This window comes from Carassius auratus, unplaced genomic scaffold (assembly GCF_003368295.1).
Source record: "Carassius auratus strain Wakin unplaced genomic scaffold, ASM336829v1 scaf_tig00015878, whole genome shotgun sequence".
Lineage (NCBI taxonomy): Eukaryota > Metazoa > Chordata > Actinopteri > Cypriniformes > Cyprinidae > Carassius > Carassius auratus.
Genome location: NW_020524630.1, coordinates 68,611 through 89,095, shown reverse-complemented (window position 1 = coordinate 89,095; position 20,485 = coordinate 68,611). Strand labels below are relative to the sequence as shown.

The 20,485-nt window shown below is 34.2% G+C and overlaps 3 protein-coding genes across 3 annotated transcripts; all 3 read right to left on the bottom strand.

Annotated features, from left to right (window-relative positions):
• Positions 1–1,201: 1,201 nt before the first annotated feature.
• On the bottom strand, positions 1,202–5,665 carry LOC113074977 (epidermal growth factor receptor substrate 15-like 1). The gene is made up of 4 exons (XM_026247685.1): positions 5,536–5,665; positions 3,451–3,536; positions 3,286–3,358; positions 1,202–1,544 (listed from the first exon to the last, which is right to left on the bottom strand). Exons 1-4 carry the CDS (start codon positions 5,632–5,634, stop codon positions 1,404–1,406), a joined length of 399 nt encoding a protein of 132 aa, XP_026103470.1. The 5' UTR covers positions 5,635–5,665; the 3' UTR covers positions 1,202–1,403.
• An 863-nt stretch (positions 5,666–6,528) lies between these two features.
• On the bottom strand, positions 6,529–9,171 carry LOC113074976 (epidermal growth factor receptor substrate 15-like 1). The gene is made up of 5 exons (XM_026247684.1): positions 9,104–9,171; positions 8,153–8,194; positions 7,929–7,970; positions 7,265–7,324; positions 6,529–7,066 (listed from the first exon to the last, which is right to left on the bottom strand). Exons 1-5 carry the CDS (start codon positions 9,128–9,130, stop codon positions 6,773–6,775), a joined length of 465 nt encoding a protein of 154 aa, XP_026103469.1. The 5' UTR covers positions 9,131–9,171; the 3' UTR covers positions 6,529–6,772.
• Positions 9,172–11,253: 2,082 nt separating this feature from the next.
• Positions 11,254–17,384, bottom strand: LOC113074975 (calreticulin-like). The gene is made up of 9 exons (XM_026247683.1): positions 17,205–17,384; positions 15,844–15,945; positions 15,555–15,758; positions 15,381–15,475; positions 14,724–14,933; positions 14,538–14,651; positions 14,315–14,458; positions 13,153–13,245; positions 11,254–13,053 (listed from the first exon to the last, which is right to left on the bottom strand). Exons 1-9 carry the CDS (start codon positions 17,299–17,301, stop codon positions 12,853–12,855), a joined length of 1,260 nt encoding a protein of 419 aa, XP_026103468.1. The 5' UTR covers positions 17,302–17,384; the 3' UTR covers positions 11,254–12,852.
• Between the last annotated feature and the right edge of the window lie 3,101 nt (positions 17,385–20,485).

Genomic DNA, 20,485 nt, shown 5'->3' with positions numbered 1-20,485 from the left:
TTCCAAATTTGAGGTTGATTTCTCAAAAATGAGAAATTTTGTTTGGGCGCAGTACCAAGCTTCTCCACTAGATGTCCATTTAAGTGCGCCTTCATTACCATATATGGTTTGAGTGACCTGTGACATGACAATTATAAGTATTAAGGGTCAGTATGGCAGTATTCGATTTCAATTCAACCTCAAAAAACACATAAGAGAACCCTGGACTTGCGTTATAGTTCACAAAGCATAAAAAAAGGAAAATCTATTGTGTTTTCTATTCACTTTTAGACCTTTTTGTTATCGTTTGAATATTCTCCATGAAAATGAATAAAGATTTTTCATGCATATTAATAAATTACAGTTGCTCTGTAAAATATTTAAAAAATCAGTCAGCAAATATCAAAACTAAAGTCTTTGAGCTTTCCAATGATATATAGTTTGTCAAGATTACTTAAGGTTCAGACTAAGATATTACTGTTTAAAACATGTAACGGCAAGTGGACCCAGACATTTAACAGGTTAAATATGCATTGTGTGAGCATGAAAATACACTTGCATTTCACGACCTGAAGTAAAACTGGATCCTGCTCTGATTTTCCACTGATGGAACTCATTTAAAACAATCATTTGTCATGGTAGATTTGTAGAAATATGCAGAAAAAAGTAATAACATGGCCTCAGATTCCCAGGATTTTTTTAATTTACCTTGAACTCTATTTAGATTAAAATATCAATAAAAGTTAACTCTGAAAACAAGCATCTTTTTTTTCTGACTGAGTTTTAATTCCAAAAAATTGTTTCTGATTTTTTATCTGATATTCTGATTTTTTTTTTTTTTTTTTTTTTTTTTAGAAGAAAAGTCAGATTAGCAAAATATAAACTCTAATATAAATATAAATTCTGACTTTTATCTCGCAATTCAGATTTTTTTTCACAATCAAGTTTTTATTTGCACCAATAAAATAAATAAAAAGGATGTGCAACATTTTCTCTCAATAATTTTTCTTGCAACTCAGAATTTATCTCACACAATTCTGGTTTCATATCCAAAAAATACTTTTTGCAATCAAAAAGTCTGTCTAAAATCATGCATTTTTTTTTATTTAATTAAAATTAAAAAGTTGAATTAAAAAAAAAAAGATTTTATTTTAAAAAAGTTTTTTGTTTGTTTGTTTTTCCTTTAAATATGTTTAATTTTTATCTAATTCAGAGTTTTGCATTTACAATTTTATGGATTCCATAGGAATGGTTTGATTTAATTAATCAAAAAGTATGCCTGATTAATTTAATCACCCTGTATTTTAGACTTTTTTTCTGATCACTGTGAGATATAAATTCTGAATTGTGCATCTAGGTCTTTCCATCCAGCATTCTTTATGCAACATCCCAAAATCTGCATGACAACAGGAGAATAGAAACCATTATTGAGTGTGAACTGAATGTGTTTGATGCATGAGCCAACCTTTATTGAAGGGGTCTTCGCTCTGGAAGGGGTCTATGTTTAGGCCTTGAGAGCCGCTACTGTTAAACACAGCCATCCTGGACTTAACCAATGCATCCTCCTGAAACACACACAGCATTCAGCTCGTGTTTGCTCTGCTCCTCAGACTGCGGGGAAAATATTATCATTGTAATGTGTATGAAGAGGGCATCGTTCAGCTCTAGAGGCCGTCTTCATTTCCTGCGCTGGATCGTCTGACGTCAGACGTCACAGAAAGAGTCGAGCGTTTGACAGTAGGCCAGTGTGAGGAGTTATTACACGAACAATAACACAAGTAAAGGCACTCAGAGGGACGCGTGTGTGTGTGTGTGGTTTCCCTTTAACCTTTCGATGGAAGGCCAAGCTGAAGTTACTTTAAATGAGAACAAACATAATAAGACCAAACACATTTTCTTCACAATTTAAGGATTATTCAAAATTCAAGGAGGTGTTTTAGTGTAAAAGTGATTTCTAAAGTTCAAATAGTGTCTGTCTTTACCCTTTGTTTTCAGTAAGTTAATGACTCCTCAATTAGTAAAACAAACAGGAAACATGTTGACAGTAAATAGCCAGAGTTTCCATCATTCATTATTACTGGAGAAGGTGACAACTGGATAAAAAGCCAATTAAATAGTTTCCATGATTACATTTCCATGTTTTTTTTTTTTTTGAGGACTGGAAAACACAATGTAAAAATTTGCGGTTTTTCATGACGGATGGGGATGGAAAAGTGTTGACTGTCGTTTTACTTATTATTTTATGTTATTACTTTTGACTAATGTTTCTTTTTAATTTATAAAATTAAAGATAAGTTTCCTTTAATATATTCCAAAACTTAAAAAAATATATTTTTAGTTAATTGCAGCATTGTTATTGCTAACAAAAACTATTAAAAATAAATAATTGAAATGGAGTTGAACTGAAATAAAATCGAAATATTTTAAATAGAAATCTTGCTGTGGCAAATAACTCAAATAATTTGTGTTTAAGTTAAAATACTAAAATTACTAAAACTTAAATAAAAATAAAAGTTAATTAATTAAATTGAATAAAGTTAAATAATGTAAATTTAAATAACATTTAAATAAATACAAAAATATATATTACAAAAATAAAAGTTGGTACAAAATATTAATAAATACTGTGTTAATGGATATTACTACAACGAGCACTTAACAAGTATTAAAACTAAATGATTGAAAATGTAAAACCAAATGTCATCACATTTCAACTTTAAATAAAAAAAATAAAAAATTTAATAACTTAAACAAAAATGCTCATTGCTACAAATAAATAACTAAAATATGCAACTAAAAGCTTCGTCTTATGTCTTTAGACTGTTTTTTTCCTGTATATTATAATCAAGATTTCATCAGTATTAATTCATTTAGATAAAAAAAAAATATTAAAAATAATTTTCACTAATTTAAATAGTGCTGAAATAAAATATCATATAATTATTAGCTTACAAACTTGGTATAAAAATATATATTATGGTAACATAAAAAAATTGAAATAGAAAATACATAAAAAGAAATAAGTTAAAAATTAATAAAAAGGACAAAACTAAAATTAAAAGCATTTAGTAATAAAAAAAAAAAAATAAATAAAAAAAAAAAAGACTATAATATACACAACTAAAAGCTGAATAAAAATTCAAAAAAAACTAATGGTATTTATCTAACCACGGTGAACCATGTAGTTCTTTAATCTCATTTCACAAACAGCTAAATATGTAAATCTGGTTACTATTTGAAACTGAAACAACCTGGAAAATCTCCTTAGACTGAAGAGACATGGGACAAAGCACTGACCACAATCACCTGCACTTCGCTATTCCTCTTTCGCAGGGCTTCTTCTTTCTGCCTGATTTCTGTCTCCAATATGCGTTTCTCACTATGCACCAAAAATCAGAAACGAAAGCTAAATAAGTACCTAGAGAAATGCCAGAGGTATGGTTATAATTGTCCGTGCATGAACTCTCTGACCTCTGCAGCTGGGAGATTTCCTGGTTGATGTCATCGAGGTCCTTGATTCCCGTCAGCTCAACCAACCCAACAATACTCCTGCTGTCCTGGAAAAATCATGTTATGTAAGAGACAGTCATGGTCTGTCATCTACAGTACGTGTGTATAATTATGCAGTACACAGGATGAACGCTAGGAGGCGCCCGAGCAAACACACAGGCAACACACTGTAAGAAATTACTATTTATTCAACATCATAACACTGAATGAGAACAAAGCAATAAAAAACTTGATAGACAATATTTATAATTTCATAGATGCAGATTTCAAGATATTGTAGAAATCATACATGCAGAAACCTTTTTTTAATATATCAGTTTTTTTATAATATTCTGATTTAATTTTAATACATTTTTTGTAATTTTTTTAATTTTATTAAACATTTCTATTTAGTTTGCATTCGTTTTTATTTGAATTTTGGCATTAGGTTTCATTATATTTCCAGCTAGTCAGTTTTGTGCATGAGAAGTTTGTCATGTAATATCTACGTTCTCATCACCTGAGCATAAAGACATTAACTTCAGGCAACATGAAACCAAAACAGACTATGTGCATTCTTCAATTCTTATTGCAAATAATTTTTTAAGAAAATAAATATTTGCTTTCATCATCCTGGACTATGGACATCTTCCAACATAGTTTTGCTTGAGAACTGAAAAGCTGAATGAGTTAGTGTTAAAATAATTAACAGAAACATTTTAATCGCTGCAATAATGATCCTAGACTAAGTACTTGCTTATTTAAATCCAGATGGCGACTTTTTGTAGCCAGGCAGTGTCTTTTAAATTAATTTTACAAGTTTTAAATGAAGACTGCCACTGTACACATTATTTAGAGAATAGTTTATTCTTTCAGTGGTTCATGGAGGATCTCAATAGCAGCTTCCACACACAGTAACGTCATTTTTGTTTAGTAATATACATTGCTAAGAATTAATCTGAACAACTTTAAAGGTGATTTTCTCAATATTTCGATTTGTTTGCTCCCTCAGAGTCCAGATATTGCCCAAATATTGTCCGATCCTGTATGTTGTTGATGTATAAATCTCAATTTTGAAAAATGTACAGCAAAAGTAGTAATGTTGTGATACAGTTTTACAATTTAAAACAAAACTGCTTTCTATTGGAATATATTATAAAATGTAATTTATTTCTGTGATCAAAGCTGTATTTTCAGCATCATTCTGATATGCTGATTTGTTGCTAAAGAAACCTTTTTTTTAAATATTATTATTACTATTATCATTATCACAAGTATATAAATTAACATTTTTATTTTGCAAGGATTCTTTAAATTGATCAAGTGTGACAAATACATTTTTAAAAATTTCTATTTCACATAAATTTTGTTCTTCTGAACGGTCTATCAAAGAAACCTGAAAAAATTATACCCATCTGTTTTCAACACAATAATAATAAATGTTTTTTTGAACAGCAAATCTGAATATTAAAATAATTTCTGAAGATCATGTGACACTGAAGACTGGAGTAATGATCCTGAAAATTCAGCTGTGCATCACAGAAATAAATTACAGTTTAAAATACATTCAAGTAGAAAGCTGTTATTTTAAATTGTAAAAATATTTCACAATTTTCCTGTTTTTGCTGTACTTTGGATCAAATAAATAAAGTTTGGTGAGCAGAAGAGACTTTAAAAACATTACACATCTTACGGTTCAAAAACTTTTGTCTTGTAGTTTATATATATAATATATTTAAGACCCCATTTTTTATATTATAATGAAGAAAAAGTTGTTTAAATCACTGATTCAACGACTCACTCATAAATCTACTTCACTTGTTTCATTCAGGGTTTTTGAACGATTCTCTTGAATTAAAAATGCATTAATTGGCAAATACATTGTAAAGTCATTTGTCGCCACCTAGTGGTGAAACAGTGCAATCGACAAAAAACGCTGTTTGAAACAATGACAGAATTTTTATTTTTGGGTGAAGTGTCCTATTAAATACTGGGACCTTTAAAAGCAATCCTGCTTTTGATCATGAGAGGATGCATGTCATGCATGTGTTTGTTTAGTCCTCTCACCCGAGTGCTGACGGCTTTTCTCTCAGACGGTGGTATCATCTCAGGGCTCAGACTCTGAGGAGGATCCACTCCTTTCACCTTCTCCTGAATCAGGTGCATCGCCAGACAGAACTGCTATTTGGTGAGTTTCCCGTACACTGCGTGTCCGCAAGTGACTTGCACACCAAAACAACAGAAAACTATGTGAACCCAAGTATGAAAGGAGGAGAATGTGTAACATGACAAATGCAATTGCTCAGAACGTTCATTTTGCAAACACACAAATTGCTTTAAAAAGGCTGTGGGTGACTTTCAGGTCATGTTGGAAAGATCATATTTATGAACATAAATGCATGTAAGCCAATAAGTTTGAGGCGGGTCAGTGAGAAAGCAAGCTGGATGCAATAGATGCATCAACTTTTATTTTTTTAATTTTTTACAATTAAACTAAATCTAGGTTGCATGTAAAAGAAAATAGCATAGTATTGTTCAATTTTATATATAAAACAATTCAATTTACAGCACCTTCATAAATTGAATAAAAACATTAGAAAACAGATGCACGTTATTTATTAATTTCTAGATGTAGTTTAAAATTTTTATGCAAAAATGGTACATAGGGAAATCATTTTGTGCAGTATAATTTATATTTTAAGTTTGATTTTATTAAATTATATACTTTCAGTTTTCATTTTGATTTTATTATATAGATACATGCATATATGTATATATATGCGTGTGTGTGTGCTTTTTCATTATTTATTGCAGTTTTTAATTAATTATTATATAGCTTTAATTAATTTTAGCTGTAGTTCAGTTTCACTGCGTCTTTCAGCGATGTCTGGAGTAAATGACGCCTGCTTATGCTCATTAATACATCCAACAACAAAACACTTCAATCTCTTAGGAGTCATTCTTGTCTACATCTGCTCCTGCGGTGAAACTATGGAGCACTGATGACAGTCACTCAGTGGGCGGGGCTAAGGTAAAACGCCCATGTCAATCAAACAATCGTGGGAGGAGCCTGGGTCTGTGCGACATCACTCAGCCAAGAAGCTGAGAACGGCTTGATTTGAGAAAAGGATATTATTTATGAGGATTAAAGAAAATAAAAACACAGTGGATTTTGATTTTGTGGATGTGTACAAATGTGTGCATTATGTTCGAACAACATGTAAAAGTGAATTTTGCATCAAATCTAATGAGGACTAGAGCTCCAGGAGCGGATAAGAATGCAGTTTGACTAGTCTTATGAGTGTTAGATCAAGATCGACAGGTTTACACACAGCACGAACGCTCTGGTGTTCACCTGTGTGTGTGTTTGAGGCTGACGTGACGGAGACAGATTTGTGCTGCTACCCAGAGGACTCTTGGAAAGGAGCGCCGTGGGCCTCAGGTTCTTATTTAGCAGGAACGGGGTTGAGGGAAGAACGGGAACGGATCCCGGAAGAGCGCCTGCGATCTTCTTGTGCTTGGATGGAGGGATGAGAGCGGATGGGAGGGTGGATGGCACAGACTCCTTCTCTCTAGCTGCATAAACCAGGTGCATGGCCTGAGAAAAGCAAATGAAGTGAGCATTGTGATTTCGCTTTCTGGTTTTTAAGCAACTGGCCTGTTTCCTCCTGTCACTGATGATAACACTAAAAATTAAAATGACTGAACCTGGAGCACAAACGCTTCAGAACGAGGTCTGATCACATCACTGCTATTAAACAACATGGCATTTTGTTTGATGCATTAATTGACTTACCACTGAAAACTCTTCTTTATCCAAGTGTCCATCTTTGTCAATGTCACTGAGATCCCAAATCTACAAAACAGAGATAGAGAAGTCGATAAAAAAACATTTATGAAACCATGAAGTTAATTTATGAATATACTAAAGATCTAAAGCAATATGCAATTAGCAATATGTTTAATAATCAGCATCAGTTTGAATTGGTCATTTTTTTAATACTGTACTTTTTATTATATTATATTAGATATTTTTTTTTTAAAACTTGGTGTTTGATTTGATTTAAAATTACATTTTGATTTAAAAAAAAGTTTTTTGAAAGAAGTGTCTTCCACTCACCAAGAGTACCAACAAACACAATAATTTAGAAAATTATTATTATAACCATTTAAAATAAGTGTTTTCTATTATATAGTAAAATGTAATTTATTTCTGTGATGTGCAGCTGTATTTTCAGCATCATTCCTCCAGTCTTCAGTGTCACATGATCTACAGATATCATGAAAATATGATGATTTACTGCTCGAGAGACATTTCTGATTATTATCAATTGTGAAAACAGTCGTGCTATCCCAATATTTTGATACATTTTATCTTTCAGGTTTTTTGATGTATAGAAAAAAAACAATTGACCTATTTACCGCTGCATCTCAAAGCTTTCGTGATTATTAATCCTCACCTGACACAAAGTGCCAACTTTCCCAGTGCTTCCCGGATCCACCTGCAACAAACACCACAGGAGCCAAAGATGAACAACACATCATCAGTGTACTTATTCATATTACACTTCACTGGGAGCTCATAATATCAGGGCTTTATTTATTCCATTTTATATACAACAGCTAATTTCCCAGACATTTCTATACAGTTGCGTCCCATATAAGTCAAGTTTAATGAATTTACCTGTCTGTAGAAGCTCTCATACGCAGGGTTTCCACTTGATAACTGCATAAATAGCAATAAAGAGAGAAAAAAATACAAATATAAATGGGAAAATCATTACAATTAGGAAATACTGTATATACTTACTGTTTATTTAATGGATAACTACCTAATAAAAGCTTACTCTAAAGAGTTACCAATATAATTAAAAACAAATAGCAAAAAATATATTATAATATATATATATATATATATATATATATATATATATTATAATAAATATATATAATAATATAATGAAAATTGCAAACGAAATAAATATTAACATTTGTATGGAAAGGAGTGGAAAATACGTAATTCTTGTTAAATCTTACAATAAATACCACCATGATGTATAAAGTATGTATGATTATTGTTAATAATAATAATAATAATAATAATAGTTAATAATATTATTATAGTAATCTGAAGGACAGGGGCGTCTGTGGGCATCGATGACGTCACAGGATGATAAAAACAGTTTTTTTCTCGTTAAAGACAAAGTACACAAACAAAATGCTGGCATAACACAAATTACAAAATAATAATAATGCTCCTGAACAAAATTCAGAATAATTCACTGACAGGAATCATATAAAACACACATCGGTTTCGTAAAGGTGCTTCACAAACAGCTGTCACGAGTCAAAAAAGTTGCAAAACAGCGACCTTGAAAGCGCAAATCAGTCAGCAATCAATTATCGGAAACTTTTAAAAAACATAACGAGGCAAAACGGAAACATAACTAAGAAATATTCGCTAACAACAATTGATAACTTCGCCTGTTTCACAAGAGAGACAAACTCCCGCGCTTTTACGCCTAAATATGACGTAACAGCATTTCTCACAACCAGAGAACACGATCTATAGAAATCCTCTGAAAATGTATTTTACAGAATATAATATCTGTAATTAAACTTTTAAACTCATTACCTGACTGAGAGGCGTGAGCGCCGCCATATTTCCTGATCCACGAGCACGCGCTCGCGCACAGGACTCGGTCTCGTGAACGCGCAAAGCCAATGTCAAACGTGTGATCATTAAAGACTCATTTAAGATCGTGCCCTTGCTATGACAGAGGTGGTTTGTTTCGCTAAATTTATTATTTTAACTTGTTCACCTGTTCTTAAGTCTGGCCTACTAAATTAAGCTATTCTGGGACGATTGTGCACAAACATGTCCATATCCTATTGATTATGATTATCTATGTCAGTGGTTCCCAACCTTTTTCAACTCGCGGCCCACACAATCAAACACATATGTTTGTGCGGCCCACTTCAAAAAAATTAACTGACCCCGCTATTGTTGGGTTAATAACTTAGTACTCAGAAGCTAGATTTTAAACTATATTTATTGAATAAACTAGGGCTGTGCGATATGGACAAAAAACAAAACAAAAAAACTATCGCGATTTTTTTTATCAATTTTACAATTGTGCTTTTACAGTCATAAATTAATTCAGGATTAACTTGAAACATATTTCCAAAAGAAAACCAATCAGAGCTTTATCAAAAAGTTGTAACATCTCTAGAACAGACATAAGTCAAAAGTATCACTATAGTGAAGATGTAAAAAAATGTATAGACTTGTGGCAAAAAATAAATAAATAAATAAAAATCCTGTATACAGGGACTTTTTTTTCTTTTTTGCCATGCATTGTTCATAGAGCTCATTAATTGTAGCGGTGCCTCAGGTGTTTGCAGTGTGTATACAGTATGTGTATGCGGTCAGCAGTGAGAGCGCATAAATATAACCCGAAAGCACATTAAAATAATGCACGAGTGCGAATCTCTCTGTTCGCAGCAGATTTCCTTTGCTCTGTCACAAAACCGGTCGTGCTTGCTCAGATACACGCTGCTTTGCGAGGAGAGAGTGTGCACACTTAAAACGTGTCTCCTCTCACTTAAACTGCATCCTGTTCACTAACAAATTCACTCTATGCTCATGTGTTAGACATGAATTATTTTCGCACGTTTTTATTTCTAGCTTTTTACCGCAGTGAGAACGCTCTGATCCGTCAACATTGGCTCAGAAAAAAGGCGCATCACAGACAGTGTGTGAACCTGGAGTTAGGCATATGCGCACGCTCAAATCTTGATTTTAGGACGTTTTCTTTTAATCGCACAGCCCTAGAATGGACTGGAAATGAACAGAAAATAATTGGCGGCCCACCTGCAATACCACCGCGGCCCACTAGGGGGCCGCGGACCACAGGTTGAAAACCACTGATCTATGTTATTAATCTAAAATGCAAAACCTGGTAAAAAGCATGCAAAACATAATGCAGAACATAAAATATATAGAAAATCATTCGTTTTAAATGATATATTTGAAACAATGCTATGGGAGAATGTGTGATAGGCCTTAAGTCAAGAAAAGAACAACAGAAAAGAAAAGAAAATCAATAGGCTTACATGTATCTGAAGCTCCTCTTAAGAGAAAGTCTTGAGAAATAGTTATTGTTCTGTAAAATGTCTCCATCTTGTGTGCCAGATTCGTAAATGCCTGACATATAGTAAAACTGATGCGATAGGAATTAAGAATGACACTCAAAGGACGATGTTAGTCAGATTTTTCATAAAAAAAATTGTGAAAATAATGCAAGCGGCAACCAGAAATAACCTAAACATGTCTTAGTCTCTAACTGCGTACTTGACCACTTTTATGCAATTCAAATTATGAAGAAAAAAAAAAGATTGAATAAAGTCTGTGGAATATCTTTAGTGAGATTTACACAAATCAACGTCTTTATACAGCTGTGCACCACCTGCACTGTTTTAAATCTTCTTACAGATGGTTTCAGATGAGAAAACTTCATCAGTTTCAGATTTTCAAGTGCAATTCGTTTAGGGAGCGGCTTTAGTGTTGCATACACAAAGTAAACATATATTCACTAAACCACACAAGAATGATTATTACTCAAAACATTGACAGAAAAAGATGATTAACATGCATTCTAGAGAAATGATGCATCCTTGGGAAATGTGTAATGTGTAAATATATGATTGTAAATAAATAAATAACAGCATGAAATTCTGAGTATAAAACCATGATGTGCTCAAAAACTCACAGAATATTGCAACTGCATGTACAATAAAGTTATTTATTAAAACTTTGGCATTAATTACAACTCTCGACATGTAAAAAGGTGGTTTAATGTCACTAAACAGGATTTTCAGTACCAATCCAATTTGAACATTTGGGATTTAGTTCACAGTGTGTAGACAACTAGTTTGTGTTTTAACGAGGCCTTAAAAACTTTGCAAATATTACCACATCCCTTACAGTAGCTAGTTATTTTCAATTAACAAAACACCACAGATGTTACTGCCACTGATGATCTGAAACTCAAACTGAAAGACTTTTGTAATAAATAGAGCTAGAAAAAGAAAGGGCTTTTCCTGAATGTCTTCTTTAAGAGATTGATAACAACCACAGCACACATACCGCGGTAACAGAACAAAACTAAATCATCAGTGCCAAAGGAACATTATGCCAATTGTGTCTTTTGCACAACAGTACAAACAATCATCGGTCCTCGTTGCAAGTTTTCCTGCAACTGTTTACAGAAAAAATGGGACTATAGTTTGAAAGCCAGCCTCTGACCTGATTAATCACTCATTAATAACAATCACATCCTCTACTATTCAGTTTGAGTGTGGAGAAACACGTATGCAAGCTGGGAACCGTGTAACATGTCATTCCATACTTTTGATGGAAGTCCGTTTCCACTATGAAGAAAAAACTCAAATGTAATTGTAACTTTTGTCACAAGACTTTGAGGAAAAACATCAGAATTGTGAGATATAAACCCAGTATGCTGACTTTTTCCTTTGCAATTCTGAGGCTTTTTGTTTCTGCTACAAAATAAAAAAAAATTAAATGAATTTTTAATGACTTTTTATCTCTCAACATTTTGAGTACAAGTTTCACAATTCAATTTTTACTTCGGTCTAAAAAAATTCAAAATGAATTTCACAATTCTGATTTTTCTCTCAGTATTTTGAGTTTATACCTAGCACTTTTAACTTTAAATCTCACAATTCAGACTTTCTTTTTCAGTATCATGAGTTTAGATCTCATAATTTTTACTTTATATCTTGCCACTTTGAGTTTAAAGCTCCTAATTCACTTTTTTTCTCAGTATCATGAGTTTATATCTTGCAATTTTGACTTAATATCTTACAACTCTTACTTTTTTGTCGGATTTGCCAAACAAAACATCCAAATTGTAAGATATAAACTCAGAACTGTGAGAAAATAAGTCAGAATTGTGAGATAAATGTTCTTTTTATTTTTGTATTCAGCGGTGCAAACAGGCTTTCATAACTATAATTCAAGTAAACTTCATGAATTGTGTCTAGTTCCTAACATAACTGACACCAACAGCATGGACTAACATGGGCGTCGATTTTACAAACAAGGAAAGGCACAATAAACCGATCATAGATCAGCATTAATCAGATCCCTGGTACTGTACACAAAACTCTTCAATAACAAAAAAAACTGGCTCGTTAAAGGTCAATGGTCACAAATTAAACGTATGGGTTGAGAACTTTCATTCGCCTGTTTGCCCCTGTATGACATCATCATGACATCATCATTGTCGTCTGTTTAGAATGAATGCACTGTGGTCGTTTCCCTGGCAACCACGGAATGCAGACGGAACTCTACTTCCTGTGTTACAGTTCGTCTTTAGGAAGCGCATCATCATCGTCATCTCCGTCCTCTGGAGTCTCTTCTGTCTCTTCCTCCTCTTCCTCCTCCTCTCCTTCATCTTCCTCCCCCTCATCGTCTGCTTCTGTGCTCTGCTCCTTGTTCTTCTCCTCCTCCTCTTTGCGTTTCTTCTCATCCTGTTCCTCCTTCATTTTCTTCTCAGGTCCCTGCGACAACACAGACAATTTAAAATGTATCTTTAATGCTTATTAAATTATCCACCGTGCTAAAATCAAACTCTTTCACTGTCATTCTGTGTTTGGTACCTTTGTAGCACCCCATGTTTCATTTCCGAAATCCTCGGCTTCCTTCACGTCATCTGTGATTAGGAAGTTGTCAAAAATTGTGCCGGATTTTACCTGGAGGGACAAAACACAAAGATGAAGTGAATTTGTTAAGAGAGAAAAGTACCTCTTAGTGGTTTAATGTGCAAACACGGTGTAAAGAGCGATGAGACATGTGCTGACAAATAGTCATATCAGAAGTTCTAAAATAGATTTCCTCTTTCTAAACTCACTACTGCGTTTGCAACCACAAACCAGGGTTTTTATTATAATTAACTAAAACTGTACTAAAACCAATAAATTAAATACAATGTTAAAAATAGTTCTAATTTTTATTTAGCTTCACTTGATGTACTAAAATAAACTAAAACTAAAAAAAGTTTATAAAACATTTTTAAATGATTAATAAAAATAGACTGTATTTAAAATAGACTGTATTGTATACTGTATTTAAAAAACAAAAACTAATAAAAATTCTAAAAATACATAACAAAATTACTAAAATAATAAAAAAGTATTCAAAATATTATTGAAAAACAAATTGCTTAAAATACTAAAATAGCTCTAATTAGGGCTTAATACAGATTTATAATTATAATTATAAATATTGATAATTTTTTATTTTTGCATTTAAATTATCGTTTATTTAAAGTTTCAGTAATTTAGTAATTATTTGATTAATATTTAATAACTCCTCTGAAATGGCTTAAAAGAGAGAAACCATAATTTAAATCAAACCATTGCAGAAAAATAGACTGATGTTTAAAGCAAGAATTAAAATTCAGTATAAATAAACCGTCCTGACAGAGCGAATGCATGCCATGAATACTACCACATGTGTTGCTGAATTTAATTTCTTTTTACATTTTTATATTGCTTTCTACACTGAAAAAAAAAAATTATACGCAATTTTAAGGTAAATGGTTGCAAGCATTTATTTAAACTACAAAGCATGCTAAAAGTTAGTCAACTAATTTAGTTTATTTAAATGTAGCTAAACTAAATGATTTGCAAGCACTTACCTTATTTTTATTTTATGTAAATTCAATGCATATTTTTTTTTCAGTGTGGGGTGCACTTATATTGTTCATTTTCATGATTAAAAAATGAAAGGATACTTTATGGCAAGACTAAGGCGTCTTACCTGCCAGAGATCCAGCCCAAGGACTCCAACGTTGTCAAATTTGTAGATCTCAGCATCAGGAGAGTATTCAGGGTTGTCGATTTCAGGATGCACCCACACACCTTTGTAGTTGGGGTTGTCGATCTGTTTGGGCTTCCACTCACCCTGCACCAAAACACAACAATAAATGAAGATCAGGGATCCGGAGTGCTGAGGAAGCATCTTAAAGTGTGTAAGTCTGTACCTTGTACTCTGGGTTTGGGATCATGGCAGGTTCCCACTCTCCATCCATATCTTCATCCCAGTCGTCTGGCTTCTTGGCATCAGGATCGGGAATGTTCTCTGGCTTATCCCAGTCCTGACAACATTATACAGTCAGAGTTAAAAGCTGAAAGTAACCCAGCTTAGCTGATGTGAGACCGAATCGAACCTCGGGTTTGGTGTCCGACTCGTCGTCGATCTTGGCGCGGTCGTCCCAGTCCTCAGGCTTCTTGGCTTCGGGGTCCTTGATCTTCTTTGGGGGCAGAAAGTCCCAGTCCTCCTCCAGAGAGCCGGACTCCACCTTCTCGTTGTCAATCTTCACCTCGTACGTCTGATCCGGATTCAGGATCAGTGTGTACAAGTGAGTCAATTCATCATCCTGGAGAGAAGAAAGAGATTTCATTTAGACAGCTTGCTTTAAAATGTCAATTTCATTCTATGACAATTATTTGACAGATTTTCTAATTTTATAGATTTTCTGGCTAAAATATATTTTAAATTTAATGCTCAATTTATGTTGTAAACAGATTTCAGTGGCAAGAAATTACATTTCCAATCTCACAGTAGCCTACATTTTTGGCTTTATTTATTGCTTAATTTTATTCAAACACGTATCTTCACATATAGACAAAATATGACATAAAAGTGACATATGTGAATGAATTTTTTTATTATATTTATTCAGATCAGTTTAGTCTAATAATGTCAATGATTTATCATTATCACCTCAATTCAGTTCACATTTTGTTCTCGTCCGACAGTGTCAGTGCATTAAATCGATAATATTACTGAATACTGTCTTCTAAAACCCTGGATTTGATCTCACCTTGCATTTGATCTCTTTCTTGATGAGGTGGTTCTTGCCTTTGTAGTTGAAGATGACGTGGACCTTCTTAGTGCTGTAGCCGCAGATATCAGGCCCTGTCGAGATGATTAAGACACCGAAATATAAATCAATGATCGTTTTCTATAGTAAATCAAGAGGTTGCGGTCGACGTACCGAACATGACGTAATACTGGGAGTCTCCGTGCATGTCCGCCTGGTTGAGATCAGCCGGGAAGACTTTAACGTATCCGCCTCCGCAGTCGATCTTCTGCTCGTGTTTGACGGTGAACTGGATCACCAGAGGTTTGCCCTCGTTGCTGAAGGGCTCGAAGCGGGCGGAGGTGGCGTAAAAACGAGCATCCTGGCTCGTCTGGAGACCTGTCGGCGAAGAAAAGTCGAGCAAACTCTTCATCTGCTTCTTTCCTGAACCAAAGGTAAAGTTCCTAGGGATGTAAAAGCCTACCCTTGTCTTTCTCAGCATCTCCGTAGAAGTTTCCGGCGGTTAGTTTAAACTGGCCATAGTCAGATTTGTGCTCAGAGTTCACCCATCGACTCTTCCAGGCATCTGCGAATTCAGAAAATAGAGTTAGAAGCGAAGAAATAAGGCTAAAACAATATCAGAGACAGTGACTGCGAACAAGGATGAGATGGAAACTGGATTCGTATCCTAGAAAGGGACGAATCATGCAAATACACAAGTTGCTTTGACACAGTTTGACATTTAAAAACAGGAAAATAAGGGGGTTTATTTAAATTATTGTGAAGCTTATTCATTTCCAGCTCTAAAGCAGCTCTATAGAAGACTATAATGTCATTAATCAGATCAATTTAGATCGAGTCCAGTTCAATAACAGTGTCAACGTTGCAAAGTAAATCAGTTTATGAAGCAAATCAGGGTACTAAAAATACATAATAATAAAAAAAACTATAAATATTTGTGTCATCTTCAGCCAACTCAATTTGTACAAGATTTGTGCAATCATATAGCTTTTTATCTATGAACTTGAAGAGGAAAGGAGAAGAGTTTATGAGCGTTGCAGGTTCGATCACATTCCACACACGTTTAATGATTGATATTTAAGGAAGTTTGTGGAATATCTTAAGAAACTTCCTGTTCTTTCAAACCCGTTTGATAGACACGTGAAGTTTGCATGTGCTAATTTAAGTTTTGCTTTCAGTTGCATTATTAAAATTTATTTACAGATGTTTGAAAAATGTAGTTGACATCTTGTGCAATTAATAAACCATTTAGACAAGGCCTTAAATGACTTGATACTGTCTTTTGCGGTCATGGATCTCAAGGGGCATGTTTTTCTCACTCAACACAGCATTTTATTGGACAAATATTTGGACACGCCCCTAAGTGCAAGATGACTCATCAGAACCTTTGGTCCCAGAATAGAAGTTTTAACTTGTTAAATTATGTATTTTGTCAACTTTTAGGAGTACACAAGCATACATAGCCTAAAATTTAACCTATTTTTTATTTTTAATGTTTTTTAAAACTTAATCCATGTCAACAACCCATGTGCCATAATGCACTTTTTCAGTACTGTACATTCATTGTGCAATGCAAAGAAAGAAAGAAAGAAAGAAAAAAAGAAAGAAAGAAAGAAAGACATTTTTATTGGTTTCGTTTTTGCTGTCAAACTAATATGCGTAAAAAAATACTGCTAAGAGATCAAATTAACTTTGCAAACATAACAAAAGTATAATTAAGCATCACAGCTTATTAATTATTCAGTCAATAACCGATTTTAATGTCACTTTTTATATTGTGACCTACAAATCAACCATGACATGCAAGTTCAGTGATCCACTCACCTCCATCCAGAAACTGCTCTTTAAAGAATACCTCTGCATTGGCAGCCAGTGCCAATAACGAGGCAGAAACAAGTTGGAATAATGTAATAATTTGCATTTTTGTTAATAATTTGAGGAATTAACCCGCACACTCTCCGCTCCTCACGCGCTCTGCTGCCCTCAGTTTATCCGTGCCTTGGGAGTAGTGCATGGCTGCACAGATGTCTGCCGCTGATTGGTCCGCAGCTGACGCTCTCGACCAATCACAAGAGACCACGAAGTGCCTGACTCTTCTCTACAGCGGAGACTGTATCAGCCTCTTCTGCTGTTCTCAGACCAGCCGTTACTGCAAGCAATGACCCGCGGTCGCTTCACATGACAAGACAAAACTGACTCAGGATCAGTTTCCAGGATAACATTAGAAGGAAGCCGGTTGAGTGGGATTTTCACAGCGAGACGTGTACGCGGAAAACGGTGCCTACACAAATACGGGGTTTTATTTTCCTCTAAATACAGCTTGCTCTGCTCTATCTGTTGACTTTGCTATGATACTGTAACTGTAAAATACAATAAATTGCGTTGTGTTTGAAGACAACTTGTGGAAAACGACAATAACAAATCCAAACTTTTACAATAAACAACGTGTTGAATATATAATATTCCTCAGATGAATCGAAATGCAGTTTCCACTAAATCCTACAATAAAACTTGTTGCAGGACTGTCATGCATTTGATTTGTTTTCAATGCAGATATTGCTAGGCAGGGGTGGTTCTGGGGTGAGTGGAGATCCGGGGCTTAGCCCATAAAAATCCATGTATGTGACTTTTTATTTTAATAAATCAGAAAGATTTAACTTGTTTAAAATATACAAAACAAATTTAAAACATTTTATTTAAAGTATTGAGGAAAATAAATTTGCTTTTTGCAAACAAAAATTCAGAATTGCGAAACAAATGAAACAAATTTTGCAATAAATATTTTCCATGGTCATATCTATTTATTTATTTGCAACGCCTACTTTTATTTTGTGTCAGTCTAGTTTGAGCTTGCGATACCATTTTTCCTTTGCGCTTCACTTTTCTGCACGTCACTCTTTGTGGCACTGTATTGACGTGGGGGCGGAGTCAAGGGACGGGGGCGTGTACAACATGCCCTCCTGGAAGTGGCGTCATCGGCCCGAGACGCAGCTCACTGATCCAGGTCCTGTCATGATGAGCAATGACTTTCTAGTGGATCGTTTATTTTTATTCAGTAGCATTAAAACATTCATGTTTTCGTTTTATTTACTTTATTAACAAATGTATGTGTATTAGCAGCGTTTGCTCAAGTTAAAGAAGTTGTTAACATGAACATCTGCTGTTTATTTCTCTCCATGTGCACACTTTTATAGCATTATGTGGGATCGCAAATCATTTGAGTCAGTTCGGGAGTTCGTAGCGGGTTCGCGAATCATTTGAGTTGGTTCGGGAGTTCGTAGCGGGATCGCGTATCATTTTAGTCAATTTGGGGATCGCGAATCATTTGAATAAGTTCGGGAGTTCGTAGCGGGTTCGCGAATCATTTGAGTCAGTTCGGGGATCGCTAATCATTTGAATCAGGTCGGGAGTTCGTAGCGGGTTCGCGAATCATTTGAGTCAGTTCGGGAGTTCGTAGCGGGTTCGCGAATCATTTGAGTCAGGTCGGGAGTTCGTAGCGGGTTCGCGAATCATTTGAGTCAGGTCGGGAGTTCGTAGCGGGTTCGCGAATCATTTGAGTCAGGTCGGGAGTTCGTAGCGGGTTCGCGAATCATTTGAGTCAGGTCGGGAGTTCGTAGCGGGTTCGCGAATCATTTGAGTCAGGTCGGGAGTTCAAAGCGGGTTCGCGAATCATTTGAGTCATCTGACTCCAGTTTGGGAGTTGGAGCGGGATAGCGAATCATTTGAGTCAATTTTAATGATGTGCCTTTTAACAGTATCAAGTATATTAAAAAACTAAACAAATCGTACCCTTAAAAGTGCACGCATCTAGGCTAATGTAAAGTTACACGATGAAGTCATAGTAGTGAACGTGTGCATTTTGAGTGCGTTCTTTCACTGCATTATTCGGTGTATTCAAATGCATTGATGAATGCATGTGAATGATCACAAAATTCAAGACATGAACCGTTTGTACCAAAAGGGTTCTTTCTTGTCATTATAGAACCTTTTTAGCATAAAAGGTTCTTTGGAGTTGAGTAAAGAACCCTATGGTTCTATATAGAACCCCAATGATCCCCTTTTTCTAAGAGTTTGTTGTCTAGAAAACAAACTTCATTAATGATCTTAGAAACTTGATAAGGAAGGAATATGAGGAAGTATATTTAAGCTGCAATTTATAAGACGATTTGTTTACATTTACACCCTTTTAGGAACACAATACAAATTGAAATATTTACAAGTAGTTTATTACATTTTCGTTGCTTAACATCCCTAGGTCAAAAATGCAGTGTGGACATTCTGCTAATCTCCTCATTTTGTGGTGCACAGAAAAAGAAAATCATAGGCCTACATGTGAGATGAAAACATTATTTTTTTTTTTTTCATTTTTAATCTAAGCCTTTACAAGTAATGGTTACCTGTCGAATCTTGGCCTACTTGGGGCAGCACCATTCATATGCATCTGAAAAAATATTATTTGAATTATGAATCATGTCTTGAATAGCAATGATTAGCCCATAAAGCATGCGCATGCACAGATGCACACTGCAAAAAAATATCGAAATAATCCAAATAAAGCAATGCAATTTAGACTTGCATTAAATTCCCAGTGGTAAAATCAACTCCCAGTCCCTAAATGTTCTCACACTGAATTTCCTGTTTCACTCTAAAATACTGTCACATTATTAAAAAAAAATGGTTTGCAAATGCTGTAAGAGTGGATTTACTGGGGATTCATGCATATTGGACAATTGAGTTGTTAGTGCAGTTCAACTGAGCAGCTGAAGATGGCGCTGTGACCCTGTGATCAGGTATTTGAAGGTTTTTGTTCATGCTTGTACATTCATGATTTAGTAAATATATGTAAACCAAGCAGTAGTAATGCAGTCTAATGTTGAACTGCATCCTATTTTTCTAGATAGATTAATTAAAAAAAAATTTGTGCCAAAACTGAATTAAGGCTAATTTAATGACATATGCTATTTTTCTTGAGAGTTGCATATTAAATACGATTATTTTGCATTTTAAATCCAATTTGAAGTCTGAATTTATTTTAGCTTAAAGTTCACATTGGAAATAGGAGGTCAAGTTCACTGCAATGCATTATTTCACTCTGTGTTTGTTGT